The following is a 23414-nucleotide window of genomic DNA, read 5'->3' on the forward strand; positions in this document are numbered from 1 at the left end:
AGTAGTCAAAATGGCTGTATTGACTTAAAAAAAAAACTCCTTTGTGACTATTTCTTTTGTTGAGGACCCAAAGAAAACCGTCCAATTTTGTTTGTTTCTGTGTGTGTTGTCCAGGTGTAACTCATTCATGGGGAACTCCGCAGTGCAGAAGAAACCCACGTCCAAGCCCAAGAAGCCCCATCTGTCAGGGCACAAGGCCAGCAGCGGCTCCAGGGAGCCCCAGCCCGAGAGGGTGGAGGAGGTGTATGGGGCCCTTAAACAAGGCTTGGAGTAAGCGCACACACACACACTGAAAAAATAAAAACATTTACATATTGGGATATTATTTTTGAATGATATATCATAGAATTTTAACAAAATCACAATATTATTTTGGATTAGTTGGCTGTACCTGCAACAAAACTGCAGTATTTCTCCTTCATAGCTTGTTTTCCATCTCTTTAAATAGGGAGCCAATTTGTTTTAGGCACTTTAATTTCCATGGCTCTCTGGTCCCTCGGCATTAGACATATAGTATGGTGAGCAATATGTTTGGAACATCGAAACGCAATAAAATCCCAGTATCGAGTCACAATACATATAGATTTGGGAGAATTGTGAGAATTGCAATGCATATTGTATCTGGGGGACTGAGTGGCACAGCGCTCTAAGGCACTGCAGTGCTAGAGGCTTCACTACAGACCCGGATTCGATCCAGGGCTGTATCACAACCGGCCGTGATTGGGAGTCCCATTGGGCAGCGCACAATTGGCACAGCGTCGTCTGGGTTAGGGGAGGGTTTGGCCGGGGTAGGCTGTCATTGCAAATAAGCATTTGTTCTTCACTGGCTTGCCTAGTTAAAACAAGGTTATAAAAAATTGTCACCTAAGTATGGTGATGACATCATATCGTGAGTTTCCTGGCAATTCCCAGCCCTAACACTTCCCAGCCCTAGCACACACACACACACACACACACACACACACACACACACACACACACACACACACACACACACACACACACACACACACACACACCTATTTCTCCTCTCCCTCTTTTCAAATCAAATAATTTTATTTGTCACAGGTGTAGACCTTACTGTGAAATGCTTACTTACAAGCCCTTCATCAAAAATGCAGTTTCATGTAGGTAGGGGTAAAGTGACTATGCATAGATAAACAAAGATTAGCAGCAGCGTAAAAAAGTTTCCGGGTAGCCATTTGATGAACTGTTCAGCAGTCTAATGGGTTGGAGATATGAGCTGTTGCTAATACACACATTCTCCCCCCCCTCCCCTCTCATCACTCAAACATGCTGCCTCGCCTCTCACATAGTTTCCATCCCTTGGACACACACACACACACACACACACACACACACACACACACACACACACACACACACAGATGGCCCATATGATAACGTTGGTGACATGTCTGTATTGACAGCTGCATAGTAAGTTATGGCCCCTCCTCTCCCTTGCTCCCCCACCCTCCTCTTCTCCTCTCCCTTCCTCCCCCACCCTCCTCTTCTCCTCTCCCTTCCTCCCCCACCCTCCTCATCCCTTTTCTTTTGTCTCTCCCTCTCTTCCCCTCTCCCCTTCTCGTTTCCCCTCTCCCCTTCTCTCTTCAACTCTCCCCTTCTCTCTTCAACTCTCCCCTTCTCGTTTCCCATCTCCCCTTCTCGTTTCCTCTCTCCCCTTCTCGTTTCCCCTCTCCCCTTCTCTCTTCCCCTCTCCCCTTCTCTCTTCCCCTCTCCCCTTCTCTCTCCCCTTCTCTCTTCCCCTCTCCCCTTCTCGTTTCCCCTCTCCCCTTCTCTCTTCCCCTCTCCCCTTCTCGTTTCCCCTCTCCCCTTCTCTCTTCCCCTCTCCCCTTCTCTCTTCCCCTCTCCCCTTCTCTCTTCCCCTCTCCCCTTCTTGTTTCCCCTCTCCCCTTCTTGTTTCCCCTCTCCCCTTCTTGTTTCCCCTCTCCCCTTCTCTCTTCCCCTCTCCCCTTCTCGTTTCCCCTCTCCCCTTCTCGTTTCCCCTCTCCCCTTCTCTCTTCCCCTCTCCCCTTCTCGTTTCCCCTCTCTCTCTCTCTCCCTCCTCCCACTCTCTCTCTCTCCTCCCACTCTCTCTCTCTCTCCCTCCCCCTCCCATATCTCCCTCCTCCCACTTTCTTTCTCTCTCCTCCCCCTCTCTCTCTCTCTCTCTCTCCCCCTCCCCCTCCCATATCTCCCTCCTCCCACTCTCTCCCTCCCCTCTACCCCCCCCCCTCCATCCCTCTCTCCCCTTTCTCTCCCTCAGTGAGTATCTGGAGGTGCACCAGACAGGGCTGGACAAACTCACCTCTCTGATGAAGGACATGAAGAGGAATTCCAGACTGGTGAGACAGGATGTGAGACAGGATGTGAGACAGGATGTGAGACAGGATGTGAGACAGGATGTCATCAACAACACTAACACTAACTGTAGTATATGTCAATCCTAAATACATAATAGACCCTACACCAGGGATCATCATCTAGATTCAGCCACGGGCTGGTTTTTTCTTGAGAAGATGGTCAGGGGGCAGGAGCGTAATTACAAGTCATTTGTAGACTGCAAATTGACCGCACAAAGCCCAGACAGATATAATATTTGACTAAAACATAATTTCAAACCTTGTTTATATCACATATTATGTTATATGCGTTGTGCATGTTTTCTTTGCATCTGTTATGCGTGGGAATACCTTGGGACAGATTTACAAAATGTAAATAATTTGGAGCTGATTTACTGGGGTTTTATCAGTCTTATGTCCAACAATGAAAAACGAAATACAAATAAAACAACTTTTGTTTTGAGGGGGACTCAGAAAACTTGGGGACAAAATAAAATGACCTGCGAGCCACCAGTTGGGGAACCCTGACCTATACATTTCTATGTAGCATAGTGGTTCTCAACCCTGTCCTATATACTTCTATGTGGCATAGTGGTTCTCAACCCTGTCCTATACACTTCTATGTAGCATAGTGGTTCTCAACCCTGTCCTATACACTTCTATGTAGCATAGTGGTTCTCAACCCTGTCCAATACACTTCTATGTAGCATAGTGGTTCTCAACCCTGTCCTATACACTTCTATGTAGCATAGTGGTTCTCAACCCTGTCCTATACACTTCTATGTAGCATAGTGGTTCTCAACCCTGTCCTATACACTTCTATGTAGCATAGTGGTTCTCAACCCTGTCCTATACACTTCTATGTAGCATAGTGGTTCTCAACCCTGTCCTATACACTTCTATGTAGCATAGTGGTTCTCAACCCTGTCCTATACACTTCTATGTAGCATAGTGGTTCTCAACCCTGTCCTATACACTTCTATGTAGCATAGTGGTTCTCAACCCTGTCCTATACACTTCTATGTAGCATAGTGGTTCTCTACCCTGTCCTATACACTTCTATGTAGCATAGTGGTTCTCAACCCTGTCCTATACACTTCTATGTAGCATAGTGGTTCTCAACCCTGTCCTATACACTTCTATGTTGCATAGTGGTTCTCAACCCTGTCCTATACACTTCTATGTAGCATAGTGGTTCTCAACCCTGTCCAATACACTTCTATGTAGCATAGTGGTTCTCAACCCTGTCCTATACACTTCTATGTAGCATAGTGGTTCTCAACCCTGTCCTATACACTTCTATGTAGCATATATATATATATATCCCATTTAGCAGACGCTTTTGTCCAAAGCGACTTACAAGTCGGCTGGGGCCACTACTTTTACATATGGGTGGCCCCAGCGGGAATCGAACCCACGACGCTTGGCGTTGCAAGCGCCATGCTCTACCGACTGAGCCACACAGGTGTTCTCAACCCTGTCCTATACACTTCTATGTAGCATAGTGGTTCTCAACCCTGTCCTATACACTTCTATGTTGCATAGTGGTTCTCAACCCTGTCCTATACAATTCTATGTAGCATAGTGGTTCTCAACCCTGTCCTATATACTTCTATGTAGCATAGTGGTTCTCAACCCTGTCCTATACACTTCTATGTAGCATAGTGGTACTCAACCCTGTCCTATACACTTCTATGTAGCATAGTGGTTCTCAACCCTGTCCTATACACTTCTATGTAGCATAGTGGTTCTCAACCCTGTCCTATACACTTCTATGTAGCATAGTGGTTCTCAACCCTGTCCTATACACTTCTATGTAGCATAGTGGTTCTCAAACCTGTCCTATACACTTCTATGTAGCATAGTGGTTCTCAACCCAGTCCTGTACACTTCTATGTAGCATAGTGGTTCTCAACCCAGTCCTGTACACTTCTATATAGCATAGTGGTTCTCAACCCAGTCCTCAGGGACCTACCTGTCGTTTCACATGTTGGATCTATCCAACCGCTAGCAGATCTGATTAAACTAGTCTACTATTCATCAAGCCCTTGACTAGTCTACTATTCATCAAGCCCTTGACTAGTCTACTATTCACCAAGCCCTTGGCCAGTCTACTATTCATCAAGCCCTTGACTAGTCTACTATTCATCAAGCCCTTGACTAGTCTACCATTCATCAAGCCCTTGACTAGTCTACTATTCATCAAGCCCTTGACTAGTCTACTATTCATCAAGCCCTTGATTAGTCTACTATTCATCAAGCCCTTGACTAGTCTACTATTCATCAAGCCCTTGACTAGTCTACTATTCATCAAGCCCTTGACTAGTCTACTATTCATCAAGCCCTTGACTAGTCTACTATTCATCAAGCCCTTGACTAGTCTACTATTCATCAAGCCCTTGACTAGTCTACTATTCATCAAGCCCTTGACTAGTCTACTATTCATCAAGCCCTTGACTAGTCTACTATTCATCAAGCCCTTGACTAGTCTACTATTCATCAAGCCCTTGACTAGTCTATTATTCATCAAGCCCTTGAACTAGTCTATTATTCATCAAGCCCTTGAACTAGTCTACTATTCATCAAGCCCTTGACTAGTCTACTATTCATCAAGCCCTTGACTAGTCTACTATTCATCAAGCCCTTGACTAGTCTACTATTCATCAAGCCCTTGGCCAGTCTATTATTCATCAAGCCCTTGAACTAGTCTACTATTCATCAAGCCATTGAACTAGTCTACTATTCATCAAGCCCTTGAACCAGTCTACTATTCATCAAGCCCTTGAACTAGTCTACTATTCATCAAGCCCTTGGCCAGTCTACTATTCATCAAGCCCTTGGCCAGTCTACCATTCATCAAGCCCTTGGCCAGTCTACCATTCATCAAGCCCTTGAACTAGTCTACTATTCATCAAGCCCTTGAACCAGTCTACTATTCATCAAGCCCTTGAACTAGTCTACTATTCATCAAGCCCTTGAACTAGTCTACTATTCATCAAGCCCTTGATTAGTCTACTGTTAATCAAGCCCTTGATGATATGAATCAGATATGCTAGTGTTGGGATCCGATATGGGAAACAGTAGTCCCAGAGGCCTGGGTTGATTAACACTGCTAGCGAACCTCATGTCTCCTCATTCTAATTAGTCTGATGATAATGTTGTTAATGATAATGGTGTTGTTTCATCATCGTGACATTCCACACAAGATGCCTCTCACCTGGGTTCTGAAGCTGGTAGCACTACGCTAGTCACAGAACAAACACATTTCAGCTGAAGACAGCTTCTCCATGAGAGGAGGCTGTTTTAATAGAAATCATATTCCTTTTGATGTCAGACAACCGCAATATGCTTTGCATTTAATTGTGTAGACGTGAGCTGTGCCTCCATATACTGTGCAGTAACGTGTGTGTGTGTGTGTGTGTGTGTGTGTGTGTGTGTGTGTGTGTGTGTGTGTGTGTGTGTGTGTGTGTGTGTGTGTGTGTGTGTGTGTGTGTGTGTGTGTGTGTGTGTGTGTGTGTGTGTGTGTGTGTGTGTGTGTGTGTGCGCGCGTGTTTTTCCCCCCAGGGAGTCCTGTATGACCTTGACAAGGTGAGTGAGTGGAGGGTAGGGCCTGCCTAACCTTTCTGTCAGAGTGGGGATGGGATGGATCTTTGAAGTGTGTGTTTGTGTGTGTTTACGTTTAATGAAGTTCCCTGCCAGGTAAAGTCAGAGGAGGGATTAGATTACCGTACCATAGTCTCCTCTCAGCTGAAAGTCTAACCTCTTTGATCATGTTACCCTCTGTTTTAACTGCTGTCATGGTTTAGAGGCGTAGATGCATGATTTACTGACAATATCTTCTCTTGACACCAACACATTTTAACTCCAGCTTGTTCTATTTCTGTCTGCAGCAAATCAAAACCATCGAGAGGTACATGAGGCGGTTGGAGTTTCACATGAGCAAGGTATTTCCATACTAGCAGAGCAGACTGTGTTCCTGCACTGCCTTGGATAGATTCTGCTGTAGCGCAATCTGTGAGCCAGCATACTGAGTGAAAACCCTTCCATCTGAGAGCCTTACGAGAGCATGAAGTGCTTCAGAGAGGGTTAAAACTGTGCCCTCTCCCGACCATTTTTCCTCCTCCTCTCTTTGTGCCCTCTGTGCCACCCCCACATGCCAGCACACTCCGTGACAGCTCAGCCAGCCTCCCCACGCACTAGCAACAGCAGCTAATGAGTGTTGCTATGGACCCTTCCATCAAAGCTGAACCATACTCTCCAACCATCAACCAGTGTTGTAGATAGATTGTCAGTGTTGTAGATAGATTGTCAGTGTTGTAGATAGATTGTCAGTGTTGTGGACACCGCCCTTAATGTCAACTACTCTGGTTTGACCTTTTGACCTCTGCGGTCACAAATGTATTTTCTGAGAGCAGGGTAGAATTCTCCCCTGCCGTGTCCCTGTTGTTGCCAGATTGGGTAGAATTCTCCCTTGCCGTGTCCCTGTTGTTGCTAGATTGGGTAGAATTCTCCCTTGCCGTGTCCCTGTTGTTGCCAGATTGGGTAGAATTCTCCCTTGCCGTGTCCCTGTTGTTGCCAGATTGGGTAGAATTCTCCCTTGCCGTGTCCCTGTTGTTGCCAGATTGGGTAGAATTCTCCCTTGCCGTGTCCCTGTTGTTGCCAGATTGGGTAGAATTCTCCCCTGCCGTGTCCCTGTTGTTGCCAGATTGGGTAGAATTCTCCCCTGCCGTGTCCCTGTTGTTGCCAGATTGGGTAGAATTCTCCCCTGCCGTGTCCCTGTTGTTGCCAGATTGGGTAGAATTCTCCCTTGCCGTGTCGCTGTTGTTGCCAGATTGGGTGGCATCCCTATCATGTACCGTCTGATTCTCTATGGTTCCTCTCCAGTAGCCCTGCTGTGTGTCCAACCTCCAGACGAACACCAGTCAACCACAGCACAATACACAAACCAAAAACAGCTCCTGTGCCAAAGGTAACCATGGAAACAGAGACGTTGGCTTTAAGGTTTCTGAAGAGCCAATTATAGTGTGACGTTAAATCTTTTTACACACACTCCTCTACGTACACACTCAGTTGAAAAAGCAGAAGGTATCTCTTCTTTCATTACTTCAGATTATGTAATGTTTCTGAGGCCTTTCAACAGAGGTGTGCTGCCTGCGTGATTCATTAGTGTTGAGCGCTACCATCTTCTGCTGTTTTGTTGTCCCTCACACCTAGCAATGTTACACCTAGCAATGTTACACCTCGCAATGTTACACCTGGCATTGTTACACCTAGCATTGTTACACCTAGCATTGTTACACCTAGCATTGTTACAGCTAGCAATGTTCTCCTCCATTCATTAATCATTTGGCCCTCTGTGAACGGTAAACTGTATGAGAATTGTATGAATTTAATAAGAAGTGCTTTCTACACAAGAATTACACATTGTCATTGCTAGTGATGAATGAACAAAATTTGGAGTTATGAGAATACTGGGGGATTTTCTGAATAAGAACAACACAAACATTTTTCATTTACAGTTTTGTCCAATGTTGTAAGACGACTTTGTTGTATTTTTTTTTATATAATTTGACAGCATTGTATTATTAATTGGACAAGGGACAATGCATGCTAGGAGCATGAGTGTTCTAAAGTAGGCAGCCAGCTGATGCCTAGCTCTGGGTGGCGGATTGCTGACACACGCACACAAACACAAGCCCAGCCCAGCCGTCAGCAGATAGCTATCTACTGAGATCAATGTGAGTAAAGAACTCCGCTAGGAGAATCACCAGATGGACTGACTGCCCTATGAAACACTAATGATGTCAGGGAATTACATCTACAGCCTACCTCATCATTTAAATCTACATCCACAGCCTACCTCATCATTTAAATCTACATCCACAGCCTACCCCATCATTTAAATCTACAGCCTACCTCATCTTTAAAGCTACATTTGCAGCCTACCTCGTCATTTAAATCTACATCCGCAGCCTACCTCATCATTAAATCTACATCTACAGCCAACCTCATCATTTAAATCTACATCCACAGCCTACCTCATCATTAAATCTACATCCACAGCCTACCTCATCATTTAAATCTACATCCACAGCCTACCTCATCATTTAAATCTACATCCACAGCCTACCTCATCATTTAAATCTACATCTACAGCCTACCTCATCATTTAAATCTACATCCACAGCCTACCTCATTTAAATTTACATCTACAGCCTACCTCATCATTTAAATCTACATCTACAACTTACTTCATCATTTAAATCTACATCTACAGCCTACCTCATCATTTAAATCCACAGCCTACCTCATCATTTAAATTTACATCCACAGCCTACCTCATCATTTAAATCTACATCTACAGCCTACCTCATCATTTAAATCTACATCCACAGCCTACCCCATCATTTAAATCTACAGCCTACCTCATCTTTAAAGCTACATTTGCAGCCTACCTCGTCATTTAAATCTACATCCGCAGCCTACCTCATCATTAAATCTACATCCACAGCCTACCTCATCATTTAAATCTACATCCACAGCCTACCTCATCATTTAAATCTACATCCACAGCCTACCTCATCATTTAAATCTACATCCACAGCCTACCTCATCATTTAAATCTACATCCACAGCCTACCTCATCATTTAAATCTACATCCACAGCCTACCTCATCATTTAAATCTACATCCACAGCCTACCTCATCATTTAAATCTACATCCACAGCCTACCTCATCATTTAAATCTACATCCACAGCCTACCTCATCATTTAAATCTACATCCACAGCCTACCTCATCATTTAAATCTACATCCACAGCCTACCTCATCATTTAAATCTACATCCACAGCCTACCTCATCATTTAAATCTACATCCACAGCCTACCTCATCATTTAAATCTACATCCACAGCCTACCTCATCATTTAAATCTACATCCACAGCCTACCTCATCATTTAAATCTACATCCACAGCCTACCCCGTCATTTAAATCTACATCCACAGCCTACCTCATCATTTAAATCTACATCCGCAGCCTGATTGATCTCATTAGATCACAGGCAGAAAAGGAGTTCAAATTAAATACACATTTAAGTGTTGTGTTGCTCCATGTGTTCATTTTCCTTAAACTCTATAGACGGTTAAAGGGAAAATCCACTCAAAATACTATCTTTTTGTTATTTTTGTCATTAGTCCACTGTTGATATAATCCCAAAATGTTTTACATTTCAGCAGTTTCTCACCATCAGGATGAAGTGGCCGGTGACACTGCACTGGTCTAAATACAAAGGTCTGACAGGTGGAAGTTATATGCGTTTTGCCATATATGATGCGTTTTACATCAGGATGACTTGGCCGGTGACACTGCTTCTTAAAAGTCCCAATATCTTGAAAAGTTGACTGCTGACATGTAAAACACTGTGAGACTATATGTCAACAGTGGACTAATGACAACAATACCAAAAGATAGTTTGGAGTGGAATAAACACTGTGAGACTATATGTCAACAGTGGACTAATGACAACAATACCAAAATATAGTTTGGAGTGGAATAAACACTGTGAGACTATGTCAACAGTGGACTAATGACAACAATACCAAAAGATAGTTTGGAGTGGAATAAACACTATGAGACTATGTCAACAGTGGACTAATGACAACAATACCAAAAGATAGTTTGGAGTGGAATTAACACTGTGAGACTATGTCAACAGTGGACTAATGACAACAATACCAAAAGATAGTTTGGAGTGGAATAAACACTATGAGACTATGTCAACAGTGGACTAATGACAACAATACCAAAAGATAGTTTGGAGTGGAATTAACACTGTGAGACTATGTCAACAGTGGACTAATGACAACAATACCAAAAGATAGTTTGGAGTGGAATAAACACTATGAGACTATGTCAACAGTGGACTAATGACAACAATACCAAAAGATAGTTTGGAGTGGAATAAACACTATGAGACTATGTCAACAGTGGACTAATGACAACAATACCAAAATATAGTTTGTTTTTTTGTGGATTTTCACTTTAATGTTTTCTAACAGCATGCTCATTATCAGTCTGCCAAGTGGTCAACACACTCCTAACACACACGTGATGTGTGTCAGCCTTGCCAAGTGGTCAACACACTCCTAACACACACGTGATGTGTGTCAGCCTAATGGTGCAGGACTATAATCTCAGTGATACAGAGAGTTTTGCAATACACACTGCAGTACACACGCGCACACACACGCACACACACAGTGTGTGTACACACACCACCCGCGGCGGGTGTTGACAGGAAGTAGCGCAGGGCTAAACAGGAAGTGGTGATTGCAACAGGTGGGAGGGAGGAGGGGGGAGGGAAGTCAGCTCTTTATCTTGTCCTTCTGAAGAAAATACATGAATACAGCCTGAAAAGAGGACTATACATGGATAAATAGTTATTGGTGTGTGTGTGTGTGTGTGTGTGTGTGTGTGTGTGTGTGTGTGTGTGTGTGTGTGTGTGTGTGTGTGTGTGTGTGTGTGTGTGTGTGTGTGTGTGTGTGTGTGTGTGTGTGTGTGTGTAATTGCTCTTGGACTAAGACCTACCCAGTTGGAGACAGAATGGCCCCCCTCAGGGTGCCTTAGTACCAGGAGGTACTAAACCTTCGCCTATCAGAGATGAGAGGCTGTGAATGACGCACAACCATCCCTGTGTCCTTTCTTCTACACATCAGGCAGTCCAAAGTGATGCCTGCCCTGTCTGCAGATGAGAAGTGTAATTGGAGAGCAGGTGGTATGAATCAGCCCTGTGATGTTGCCTTGCTTAGGTGTGTGTGTGTGTGTGCGTGCGTGTGTGTGTGTGCGTGCTTGTGTCTGCTCACCGGTACTGCCTAGCCCTCATTAGAGCGATGAGGGCAAGATATTGAAGGCCAGAAAAGCTGTGACTTCCAGGCACCTCCTATTCTCTTTCAGTACGTGTGTGTCCGTATTTGTGAGTGTGTGTGAGGACTACATCACTGGTCAGGTTGATGTCGTGGTGTCTCTGTCCCCCTGTCACCCAACACATGTCCCCTCCTCCACAGACAGAGGCCACAGACAGCTACCTCAGACAGAGGCCTGTGCCACATGGCCCCGAGCTACCTCAGACAGAAGCCTGTGCCACATGGCCACGAGCTACCTCAGACAGAGGCCTGTGCCACATGGCCCCGAGCTACCTCAGACAGCCTGGCCTGTGCCACATGGCCCCGAGCTACCTCAGACAGAGGCCTGTGCCACATGGCCCTGAGCTACCTCAGACAGAGACCTGTGCCACATGGCCCCGAGCTACCTCAGACAGAGGCCTGTGCCACATGGCCCCGAGCTACCTCAGACAGAGGCCTGTGCCTGTGCCACATGGCCCCGAGCTACCTCAGACAGAGGCCTGTGCCACATGGCCACGAGCTACCTCAGACAGAGGCCTGTGCCACATGGCCCCGAGCTACCTCAGACAGCCTGGCCTGTGCCACATGGCCCCGAGCTACCTCAGACAGCCTGGCCTGTGCCACATGGCCCCGAGCTACCTCAGACAGAGGCCTGTGCCACATGGCCCCGAGCTACCTCAGACAGAGACCTGTGCCACATGGCCCCGAGCTACCTCAGACAGAGGCCTGTGCCACATGGCCCCGAGCTACCTCAGACAGCCTGGCCTGTGCCACATGGCCCCGAGCTACCTCAGACAGCCTGGCCTGTGCCACATGGCCCCGAGCTACCTCAGACAGAGGCCTGTGCCACATGGCCCCGAGCTACCTCAGACAGAGGCCTGTGCCACATGGCCACGAGCTACCTCAGACAGAGGCCTGTGCCACATGGCCCCGAGCTACCTCAGACAGAGGCCTGTGCCACATGGCCCCGAGCTACCTCAGACAGCCTGGCCTGTGCCACATGGCCCCGAGCTACCTCAGACAGAGACCTGTGCCACATGGCCCCGAGCTACCTCAGACAGCCTGGCCTGTGCCACATGGCCCGAGCTACCTCAGACAGAGGCCTGTGCCACATGGCCCCGAGCTACCTCAGACAGCCTGGCCTGTGCCACATGGCCCGAGCTACCTCAGACAGAGGCCTGTGCCACATGGCCCGAGCTACCTCAGACAGCCTGGCCTGTGCCACATGGCCCGAGCTACCTCAGACAGAGGCCTGTGCCACATGGCCCCGAGCTACCTCAGACAGCCTGGCCTGTGCCACATGGCCCGAGCTACCTCAGACAGAGGCCTGTGCCACATGGCCCGAGCTACCTCAGACAGCCTGGCCTGTGCCACATGGCCCCGAGCTACCTCAGACAGAGGCCTGTGCCACATGGCCCCGAGCTACCTCAGACAGAGGCCTGTGCCACATGGCCCGAGCTACCTCAGACAGCCTGGCCTGGCACAGCCCCTCCTCCCTTGGAGTTGGCTTATTCATGAATAAACTGTTTCCCACAGACAGACATACTATTTGCATATAGAGGGTCACACTTTAAATGAAATTATACTTTTAAAGTCTTTAATAAGAAATTATTCATGAGAAAATGTAATGTGTGAAGGTTATGCCAATGCACATGAGATGCAGTTGTCTAATAATTTATTGAGCGTTTTATAGATATTATTATACATTATCTAGGTGAAATTCTGTTCCCTATGATGCTAGTAGTTCAGGTCCCTCAAGTTGTCTGTCTGTTTGTTTGGGATCCGGGCCTATCCGCCTGTTCTCTGATCGTCCCCTCCCCTGAGGGAGTACTACATGACGTGGCTGCAGGCCTTATCTCTGCTGGTCCCGGGTGTAATGGAGAGAGGAAGAGTAGATCCACACTCAGATGATAAACACAATGTAAGAGGATTTCCTTTAGTCTTTCTTAGTCCATGACATGCAGGTCAACTTATGTGTGCGTGTGATACATTAGAATTATATTTTGGTTTGGATGTTGGTTGGTTAAAGACATATCCTCTGGGTCATCTCTGGGTCCTCTCTCTTTCTTGATGATGTTTGGGGTTTGTTTGTGGGTTAAATCTACTTTTAGTGAGTTCCTCTTCAAACCTAAGAGGACGAAAGCCACAGAAGGTTAAAGACACACTTGTGAATAGAGTTTGTCCTTCTATTGCTAGCTCTGTGTGTGTGTGTGTGTGTGTGTGTGTGTGTGTGTGTGTGTGTGTGTGTGTGTGTGTGTGTGTGTGTGTGTGTGTGTGTGTGTGTGTGTGTGTGTGTGTGTGTGTGTGTGTGTGTGTGTGTGTGTGTGTGTGTGTGTGTGTGTGTGTGTGCCTGCCAGCCTGCCTCAGCTGCTGTTGCACCGTGTGTGTGTTTACGTGGGTGCGTGTCCCTCTTTCAGGGTGTGAGCAGTGGAGCCCACAGAATGTGTTGTTTCCTTATTCAGCCAATCAGCCCAACACAGTGTTTTCACTACAGTCTCCATTTAGAAAAGCCTGCCCAGTCACCCTGTCCTTCATTTCCTGGGGCGATGGGTGGGGGGAGGAGGATGACACAGAGCTACATCCTCAGGCCCAGAAAGATGGTGTTACATTATCACAATCTCTAGAGAGGCTTTCCCACTGAGAACTCTTTAAAAACACTTAAAGAACTTCCTTAAAGTGACATTACCACAGATTTAAAAGAAAATCAATCAAACTAAAATCATGTGAACTGCCAATACTATGTTTGCCTTCCTCCTTCTGGTCTAGGACATGAGAATGAATAGTACAGTCTAATGGTAGTAGAGTCGAAGAATGGTAGTAGAGTCGAAGAATGGTAGTAGAGTCGAAGAATGGTAGTAGAGTCGAAGAATGGTAGTAGAGTCGAAGAATGGTAGTAGAGTCTAATGGTGGTAGAGTAATGCAGTGTCATTGTTTCTCCCCTGCAACAGCAGTGCAGGCATCCCATCTTATACTGACTGACACCAGCAGGCATCCCACCTTAGACTGACTGACACCAGCAGGCATCCCACCTTATACTGACTGACACCAGCAGGCATCCCACCTTATACTGACTGACACCAGCAGGCATCCCACCTTATACTGACTGACACCAGCAGGCATCCCACCTTATACTGACTGACACCAGCAGGCATCCCACCTTAGACTGACTGACACCAGCAGGCATCCCACCTTAGACTAACTGACACCAGCGGCTGTCTGTCTCTGCCCACTCCACCAAGTCCCCATTCATCAGATACCACTTGGTGACCTGAATCCTATAGGGTAAAGTTGGCACAGAGGGTCTGGTTACTTCACTCTCCCCCTCTGCAATCGCTTAACTTTATATAGCTCAAATAACTTTGTGACATTGTTATAGAGAGTTAATTGACATGGGACTTCATTGTTAGAATGAATTAAACTATTTGATTGAATTAATCTCATGATTCAGGAGAAAGTAGATAAAAATCAAAGGTTAATGGTCGCGTGCACAGATTTACAGATGTTATTGCAGGTGTTTTTAGCTCCAACTTTCTCCTCTCTCTCTGACTCAGCCCTTTCTCCTCTCTCTCTGACTCGGCCCTTTCTCCTCTCTCTCTGACTCGGCCCTTTCTCCTCTCTCTGACTCAGCCCTTTCTCGTCTCTCTGACTCAGCACTTTCTCCTCTCTCTCTGACTCAGCACTTTCTCCTCTCTCTCTGACTCAGCACTTTCTCCTCTCTCTCTGATTCTTCTCTTTCTCCTCTCTCTCTGATTCGGCCCTTTCTCCTCTCTCTCTGACTCGGCCCTTTCTCCTCTCTCTGACTCGGCCCTTTCTCCTCTCTCTCTGACTCGGCCCTTTCTCCTCTCTCTCTGACTCGGCCCTTTCTCCTCTCTCTCTGACTCGTCCCTTTCTCCTCTCTCTCTGACTCGGCCCTTTCTCCTCTCTCTGAATCGCCTCCTTTCTCCTCTCTCTGACTCGGCCCTTTCTCCTCTCTCTGACTCGGCCCTTTCTCCTCTCTCTGACTCGGCCCTTTCTCCTCTCGCTCTGACTCGGCCCTTTCTCCTCTCGCTCTCTGACTCGGCCCTTTCTCCTCTCGCTCTCTGACTCGGCCCTTTCTCCTCTCGCTCTCTGACTCGGCCCTTTCTCCTCTCGCTCTCTGACTCGGCCCTTTCTCCTCTCGCTCGCTGACTCGGCCCTTTCTCCTCTCGCTCGCTGACTCGGCCCTTTCTCCTCTCGCTCGCTGACTCGGCCCTTTCTCCTCTCGCTCGCTGACTCGGCCCTTTCTCCTCTCGCTCGCTGACTCGGCCCTTTCTCCTCTCTCTCTCTGACTCGGCCCTTTCTCCTCTCTCTCTCTGACTCGGCCCTTTCTCCTCTCTCTCTCTGACTCGGCCCTTTCTCCTCTCTCTCTCTGACTCGGCCCTTTCTCCTCTCTCTCTCTGACTCGGCCCTTTCTCCTCTCTCTAACTGAGCTCTTTCCAGAGAGAGGAGAATAATAATTGTGGTTAAGGTGTATGCTTACGAGCTGTACAGTTCCCGCTGCACCCAAATAAATAGTCCACCACATTCCACAGACAGGGATGGGCGGGGTAGGGGAGTGAGGGTAGTGTGGGGGTGTTGTGGTGGGGTTGGGTCGGGTCGGGTCGGGTGGATGATGCTATCAGGGATGCTGGGACAGGGTGGGGTTTCTCTCTCTTATTATCCAAACCTGACATATCCACTGAACTGCCAGAACCTCACATTATCACATCATCATCATCATCATCATCATCATCATCATCATCCATCCTTGCTATTGTCCTGCTAAATGAATCTAGCTTATTGTCCTCCTCCCCCTCCACCACCTGCTGTGGCTGCTGTGATTGTCAAGACGTTGGGATGCGATTGGCCCATTTCCCTCCTCTGTTTCCCCTAAAGAGAACCTTAAAGACTGCTATGCATCAATATCTCACTGAGCTCCACGGCAACACCTGAATATTTCCTTTTGATTTTGCTCCAGGTGTTTGTTTATGCCTGCCAGACGGTTACAGTAGAGTACAGTGTCGGTAGTCTCAGTACGGTCTCAGTACAGTAGGGAAGTCATCACATTATAAAATCACTATCATAACACACCACAGGCAGAGGGAGGGTGGATGGAGAGAGAGTTGGCTTATGTTAGTTGGCTCTCTCTCTCGCACACATGTACGCTCTCCTCCCCTCACTCTCCATCTATTCTGTTTGTCTCTCTGTCTTCCTCTCCTCCCCTCACTCTCCATCTATTCTGTCTGTCTCTCTGTCTTCCTCTCCTCCCACGTGGATTAATGCTGGCCCACCACAGTGTATTTCTATCCATCATTCTGCTGGGTGTGTGGGTATTAGACAGTGCTGGCGGTGCAGACTGAACTCAGTCGGCATGCCAACGATCGCTAAACGCTGTCTGCTGCCCCGCAGGCCCCATTTACACTGTGGAGGTATTCAACAGGCCCTATTTACACCGTGGAGGTATTCAACAGGCCCTATTTACACTGTGGAGGTATTCAACAGGCCCCATTTACACTGTGGAGGTATTCAACAGGCCCTATTTACACTGTGGAGGTATTCAACAGGCCCTATTTACACTGTGGAGGTATTCAACAGGCCCCATTTACACTGTGGAGGTATTCAACAGGCCCCATTTACACTGTGGAGTTATTCAACAGGCCCTATTTACACTGTGGAGGTATTCAACAGGCCCCATTTACACTGTGGAGGTATTCAACAGGCCCTATTTACACTGTGGAGGTATTCAACAGGCCCCATTTACACTGTGGAGGTATTCAACAGGCCCTATTTACACTGTGGAGGTATTCAACAGGCCCTATTTACACTGTGGATGTATTCAACAGGCCATATTTACACTGTGGAGGTATTCAACAGGCCCTATTTACACTGTGGAGGTATTCAACAGGCCCCATTTACACTGTGGAGTTATTCAACAGGCCCTATTTACACTGTGGAGGTATTCAACAGGCCCCATTTACACTGTGGAGGTATTCAACAGGCCCTATTTACACTGTGGAGGTATTCAACAGGCCCCATTTACACTGTGGAGGTATTCAACAGGCCCCATTTACACCGCTCTTTCTGTCATCCTCTTTCTCTCTCTCTCACTCTCTCTCACTCTCTCTCACTCTCTCTCACCCTCTCTCACCCTCTCTCACCCTCTCTCTCACTCTCTCACCCTCTCACTCTCTCTCACTCTCTCTCACCCTCTCTCACTCTCTCTCACCCTCTCTCACTCTCTCTCTCTCATTCTCTCTTCACCTCTGTTTTCCTCTGTTTCCTCCTGCAATTCAATTCAATTTAAGAGGCTTTATTGACATGGGAAACACATGTTTACATTGTCAAAGCAAGTTAAATAGATAATGAACAAAAGTGAAATAAACAGTAAACATTAAACACAAGTTTAAAATGAATAGACACATTTCAAATGTCAGTATGTTGTGTTGTAATGATGTGAAAATAGTTCACGTATAAAAGGGAAAATAAATCAAAGTAAACAGGTTGTATTTTAGAATGGTGTTTGTTCTTCACTGGTTGCCCTTTTCTTGTGGCAACAGGTCACAAATCTTGCTGCTGTGATGGCACACTGTGGTATTTCACCCCCATAGATATGGGAGTTAATCAAAATTGGATTTGTTTTAGAATTCTTTGTGGGTCTGCGTAATCTGAGGGAAATATGTCTCTCTAATATGGTCATACATTTGGCAGGAGGTTAGGAAGTGCAGCTCAGTTTCCACCTCATTTTGTGGGCTGTGTGCACATAGCCTGTCTTCTCTTGAGAGCCAGGTTTGCCTACGGCGGCCTCTCTCAATAGCAAGGCTGTGCTCACTGAGTCTGTACATAGTCATAGCTTTCCTTAAGTTTGGGTCAGTCACAGTGGTCAGGTGTTCTGCCACTGAGTACTCCCTGTGTAGGGCCAAATAGCATTCCAGTTTGCTCTGTTTTTTGTTAATTCTTTCCAATGTGTCAAGTAATTATCTTTTTGTTTTCTCATGATTTGGTTGGCTCTAGTTGTGTTGCTGTCCTGTGGCTCTGTGGGGTGTGTTTGTGAACAGAGGACCAGCTTGCTTAGGGGACTCTTCTCCAGGTTCATCTCTCTGTAGGTGATGGCTTTGTTATGGAAGGTTTGTGAATCGCTTCCTTTTAGGTGGTTGTCAAATTTACGGCTCTTTTCTGGATTTTTATTTTTATTTTACCTTTATTTAACTAGGCAAGTCAGTTAAGAACAAATTCTTATTTTCAATGACAGCCTGGGAACAGTGGGTTAACTGCCTGTTCAGGGGCAGAACGACAGATTTGTACCTTGTCAGCTCGGGGGGTTGAACTTGCAACCTTCCGGTTACTAGTCCAACGCTCTAACCACTAACCACTAGAATTAGGTATCGGCCTAATTCTGCTCTGCATGCATTATTTGGTGTTTTACGTTGTACAGAGAGGATGTTTTTTCAGATATTCTGCATGCGGAGTCTCAATTTGGTGTTTGTCTCATTTTGTGAATTCTTGGTTGGTGAGCGGACCCCAGACCTCACAACCATAAAGGGCAATGAGTTCTATAACTGATACAAGCATTTTTACCCAGGCCCTAATTTGTATGTTGAATTTTATGTTCCTTTTGATGGTGTAGAAGGAAGGCCCTTCTTGCCTTGTCTCTCAGATCATTCACAGTTTTGTGGAAGTTACCTGTGGCGTTGATGTTTAGCCCGAGGTATTTATTGTTTTTTTTTGTGTGCTCTAAGGCAACGGTGTGTAGGTAGAATTTGTATTTGTTGTCCTGGCAACCGGACCTTTTACAGATCACCTTTATTTTTGTCTTCCTGAGATTTACTGTCAGGGCCCAGGTCTGTCAGGACCCAGCCCAGGTCTGTCAGGGCCCAGGTCTGTCAGGGCCCAGGTCTGTCAGGACCCAGGTCTGTCAGGACCCAGCCCAGGTCTGTCAGGGCCCAGGTCTGTCAGAATCTGTGCAGAAGATCTAGGCGATGCTGTAGGCCCTCCTTGGTTGGGGACAGCAGCACCAGGTCATCAGCAAACAGCTTTGTTCAAGTAGACTGTGATTTTTCTGTGGTCTAATAGGGGTGTCAGCGGGCTGACTGTGAACACTCTGAGAGACTCTGGGTTGAGGTCAGTGATAAAGTAACCTATATTACTGTCAAGGGATGAGCTGTGGGTGTACCTACTAAAGGAGTCTCATCGAAGCCTACCCTTGACTATGTACAGACCCAGCGTAGGACAGAGCTGCAGGAGTTGTGACCTGTTTTCATTGGTTGTTTTGTCATAGCTGTGTCTAAGGGGGCATATGGGGGAGGGAATGCTGTCACCTCCAGGTAGGTGTTTGTCCCTGTATGCTGAGGGTGTCAGGTTCTTGTCCGGCTTTGGCATTTAGGTCGCCACAGACTAGTACATGTCCCTGGGCCTGGAAATTGTTGATCTACCCCTCTAGGATGGAGAAGCTGTCATTCTTAAAGTAAGGGGATTCTATTGGGGGGATATAGGTAGCACACAGGAGGACATTTTTCTCTGTTGAGATTTCCTTATTAATTTCTAGCCAAATGTAAAATATTCCTGTTTTGACTAATTTAATAGAGTGGGTTAGGTCTGCTCTATACCAAATTACATACCCCCTGAGTCTCTTCTCTGTTTCACACCTGGTCGTTTGGTGGATGGTACTACCAGCTCTCTGTAAAATAGAGAGCAACCAGTGGGTCCGTCTCCTTTAAACCATGTTTCTTGTAAGATGACAATGTCTGTATTTCCAATTTATTTGATGAAGACTGGGTTCCGGTTCTTTAGGCCAAAGGCAGGTGACCTCAGTCCTTGTATTTTCCAGGATTAGATAGTAAAATCTTTGTGTTCCATAGTGTCTAGTATTGTTATCGTGTGGTTTTGGCCCGGACCATCACAGTAGGTGTGAGCAGAGCATGTTGAGCCTCTGATACATACTGCTTAGATCACAGGATGGGGCTTGGGGGGGGTGTAATAGTGGGGGTTGGGCTTGTTGCACTGCTCACAGCCTGGGCATTATGTTCTGCTGTCATGTTGAAGTCCTTGCCAGCTGTCTTTCTCTATCCCCCTTTCTCTCCTCAGTCCATGGGTTTAGCATAGTTCATATGAAGGGGGATGTCGGTCAGTGTGTTGTGATCTAAATGTGTAAATCTATGATAAAGGGTTTGAGACTCTGGGTTGGGTTTGAGACATCATTCTGCCAGACATGGTAATCAGCCTTCCCCGGAAGTCCCTCAGGTAGCCACCGCAGCATTCTAGAAAATGATCATTCATCTGCATGCTGAATATTTAGTATCTTTATGTAAGAGGGAGGATGGATTAGATTTGTACGCTTGTTTCAGGCCCAGGGCTTCTGTTTACACTGAATGGAACATCACAAGCTTGTTTCAGGCCCAGGGCTTCTGTTAACGCTGAATGGAACATCACAAGCTTGTTTCAGGCCCAGGGCTTCTGTTTACACTGAATGGAACATCACAAGCTTGTTTCAGGCCCAGGGCTTCTGTTAACGCTGAATGGAACATCACAAGCTTGTTTCAGGCCCAGGGCTTCTGTTTACACTGAATGGAACATCACAAGCTTGTTTCAGGCCCAGGGCTTCTGTTAACGCTGAATGGAACATCACAGGCTTGTTTCAGGCCCAGGGCTTCTGTTAACGCTGAATGGAACATCACAAGCTTGTTTCAGGCCCAGGGCTTCTGTTAACGCTGAATGGAACATCACAAGCTTGTTTCAGGCCCAGGGCTTCTGTTAACGCTGAATGGAACATCACAAGCTTGTTTCAGGCCCAGGGCTTCTGTTAACGCTGAATGGAACATCACAGGCTTGTTTCAGGCCCAGGGCTTCTGTTAACGCTGAATGGAACATCACAGGCTTGTTTCAGGCCCGGGGCTTCTGTTAACGCTGAATGGAACATCACAGGCTTGTTTCAGGCCCAGGGCTTCTGTTAACGCTGAATGGAACATCACAAGCTTGTTTCAGGCCCAGGGCTTCTGTTAACGCTGAATGGAACATCACAGGCTTGTTTCAGGCCCAGGGCTTCTGTTAACGCTGAATGGAACATCACAAGCTTGTTTCAGGCCCGGGGCTTCTGTTAACGCTGAATGGAACATCACAAGCTTGTTTCAGGCCCGGGGCTTCTGTTAACGCTGAATGGAACATCACAGGCTTGTTTCAGGCCCAGGGCTTCTGTTAACGCTGAATGGAACATCACAGGCTTGTTTCAGGCCCAGGGCTTCTGTTAACGCTGAATGGAACATCACAGGCTTGTTTCAGGCCCAGGGCTTCTGTTAACGCTGAATGGAACATCACAAGCTTGTTTCAGGCCCAGGGCTTCTGTTAACGCTGAATGGAACATCACAGGCTTGTTTCAGGCCCAGGGCTTCTGTTTACACTGAATGGAACATCACAAGCTTGTTTCAGGCCCAGGGCTTCTGTTTACACTGAATGGAACATCACAAGCTTGTTTCAGGCCCAGGGCTTCTGTTTACACTGAATGGAACATCACAGGCTTGTTTCAGGCCCAGGGCTTCTGTTTACACTGAATGGAACATCACAAGCTTGTTTCAGGCCCAGGGCTTCTGTTAACGCTGAATGGAACATCACAAGCTTGTTTCAGGCCCAGGGCTTCTGTTAACGCTGAATGGAACATCACAAGCTTGTTTCAGGCCCAGGGCTTCTGTTAACGCTGAATGGAACATCACAAGCTTGTTTCAGGCCCAGGGCTTCTGTTAACGCTGAATGGAACATCACAAGCTTGTTTCAAGCCCAGGGCTTCTGTTTACACTGAATGGAACATCACAAGCTTGTTTCAGGCCCAGGGCTTCTGTTAACGCTGAATGGAACATCACAAGCTTGTTTCAGGCCCAGGGCTTCTGTTTACACTGAATGGAACATCACAGGCTTCCCAGACCGTTATTGCATGATCGGTACAGAACGTGTAGAGTAAGTGTGTTTGTGAAAGGCATACTTTATTATAGGTTAATAATATGTAGCCCTCTCTTTGTTGTGTATTTTAAGACTATAAGCCTCTGCTCTCTGTACTTTCTACATGTCTAAGTGTGTAACCCTCTCTATGCTACGGTGTATCGATTTGAACTATGACCCTCTGTGTCCCCTGTAGGTGGATGAGCTGTATGAGGCATTCTGTATCCAGCGCAGGCTGAGGGAGGGAGCCAGTAAGATGAAGCAGGCCTTCTCTGCATCTCCCTCCACCAAGGCCACCAGAGAGAGCATGTCAGAGGTCAACCGCAGATACAAGGAGTACACAGAGGTGTGGATCCACGCGCATACACAACTATACGTTGTAATCATCAGGCCATTCACCGGCACCATACGGATCACCCACTGAGATCAAACACAGTTCTGGTGCCCGATGTCAAAGTTTGATGAATGGGTTTGGTTTGTCTCCTGTTTTTTTGTTTGTTTTTGTGCTGATCATTCTCCCTTCCTCCCCAGAATATGAGCACGTTAGAGGGGGAGCTGGAGAACATGCTGGGGGAGTTCCATATAAAAATGAAAGGTAAGACTAAGGCCAGTGGGACAGCCGTTAGAGTAGAGGCATCTCGTAGGGAAAACTGGAGACAAACAAGCAATGAGTATCTCTTCACCTCTCTTTCACTCTCTCTGTCTCTCTCTCTCTGCCCCCCTTCCACGCTCTCCATTCCTCTCTCACTTCAGGTCTTGCTGGTTTTGCTCGTCTCTGTCCAGGAGACCAGTATGAGGTGAGTTATATGAATGAGGCCTTCTCTACATCAGAAGTAGACAACTGTGTCTTTCCCAATCTGCAGACTGGCTCCAAAATGGCAATTATGAATACATAAAAACAACTGTTTCATGGCTCTTGACTTCTGTCTCCTTTGTCTTTCATCTATCTCTCTCTCTCTCTCTCTTCCTTTCTCCCTCTCCACCCTCCTTCCATCTCTCTCTGTTTCTCTCCCTCCCCCCCTCCGTCAGATCTTCATGCGGTATGGGCGTCAGCGCTGGAAGCTGAAGGGGAAGATAGAGGTGAACTCCAGACAGAGTTGGGATGGAGAGGAGATGGTCTTCACGCCCCTCATCACAGACCTCATCAACATCAAGGTACACATGAGAATGTTATATCATATGATGCGGTTGGTTAGCTGATATGTGAAATACCTACCCAGGCATGCGGGGATCTGACAGGCATCTGCAA

The 23414-nt window shown here is 46.8% G+C and overlaps 1 protein-coding gene across 2 annotated transcripts in view; it reads left to right on the forward strand.

The window, feature by feature from the left end:
* LOC135549570 (rho family-interacting cell polarization regulator 2-like) overlaps positions 1 to 23414 on the forward strand; it is a 101441-nt gene that overhangs the window by 57443 nt on the left and 20584 nt on the right. For both annotated transcript variants that reach the window (XM_064979648.1, XM_064979649.1), the window contains exons 3-10: positions 115 to 270; positions 2267 to 2345; positions 5907 to 5930; positions 6233 to 6286; positions 22362 to 22511; positions 22697 to 22760; positions 22919 to 22962; positions 23195 to 23320. In XM_064979648.1, the coding sequence (XP_064835720.1) occupies positions 115 to 270; positions 2267 to 2345; positions 5907 to 5930; positions 6233 to 6286; positions 22362 to 22511; positions 22697 to 22760; positions 22919 to 22962; positions 23195 to 23320 (697 nt within the window). The remainder of the gene's footprint in view (positions 1 to 114; positions 271 to 2266; positions 2346 to 5906; positions 5931 to 6232; positions 6287 to 22361; positions 22512 to 22696; positions 22761 to 22918; positions 22963 to 23194; positions 23321 to 23414) is intronic.

This window comes from Oncorhynchus masou, chromosome 12 (assembly GCF_036934945.1).
Source record: "Oncorhynchus masou masou isolate Uvic2021 chromosome 12, UVic_Omas_1.1, whole genome shotgun sequence".
Classification (NCBI taxonomy): Eukaryota; Metazoa; Chordata; class Actinopteri; order Salmoniformes; family Salmonidae; genus Oncorhynchus; species Oncorhynchus masou.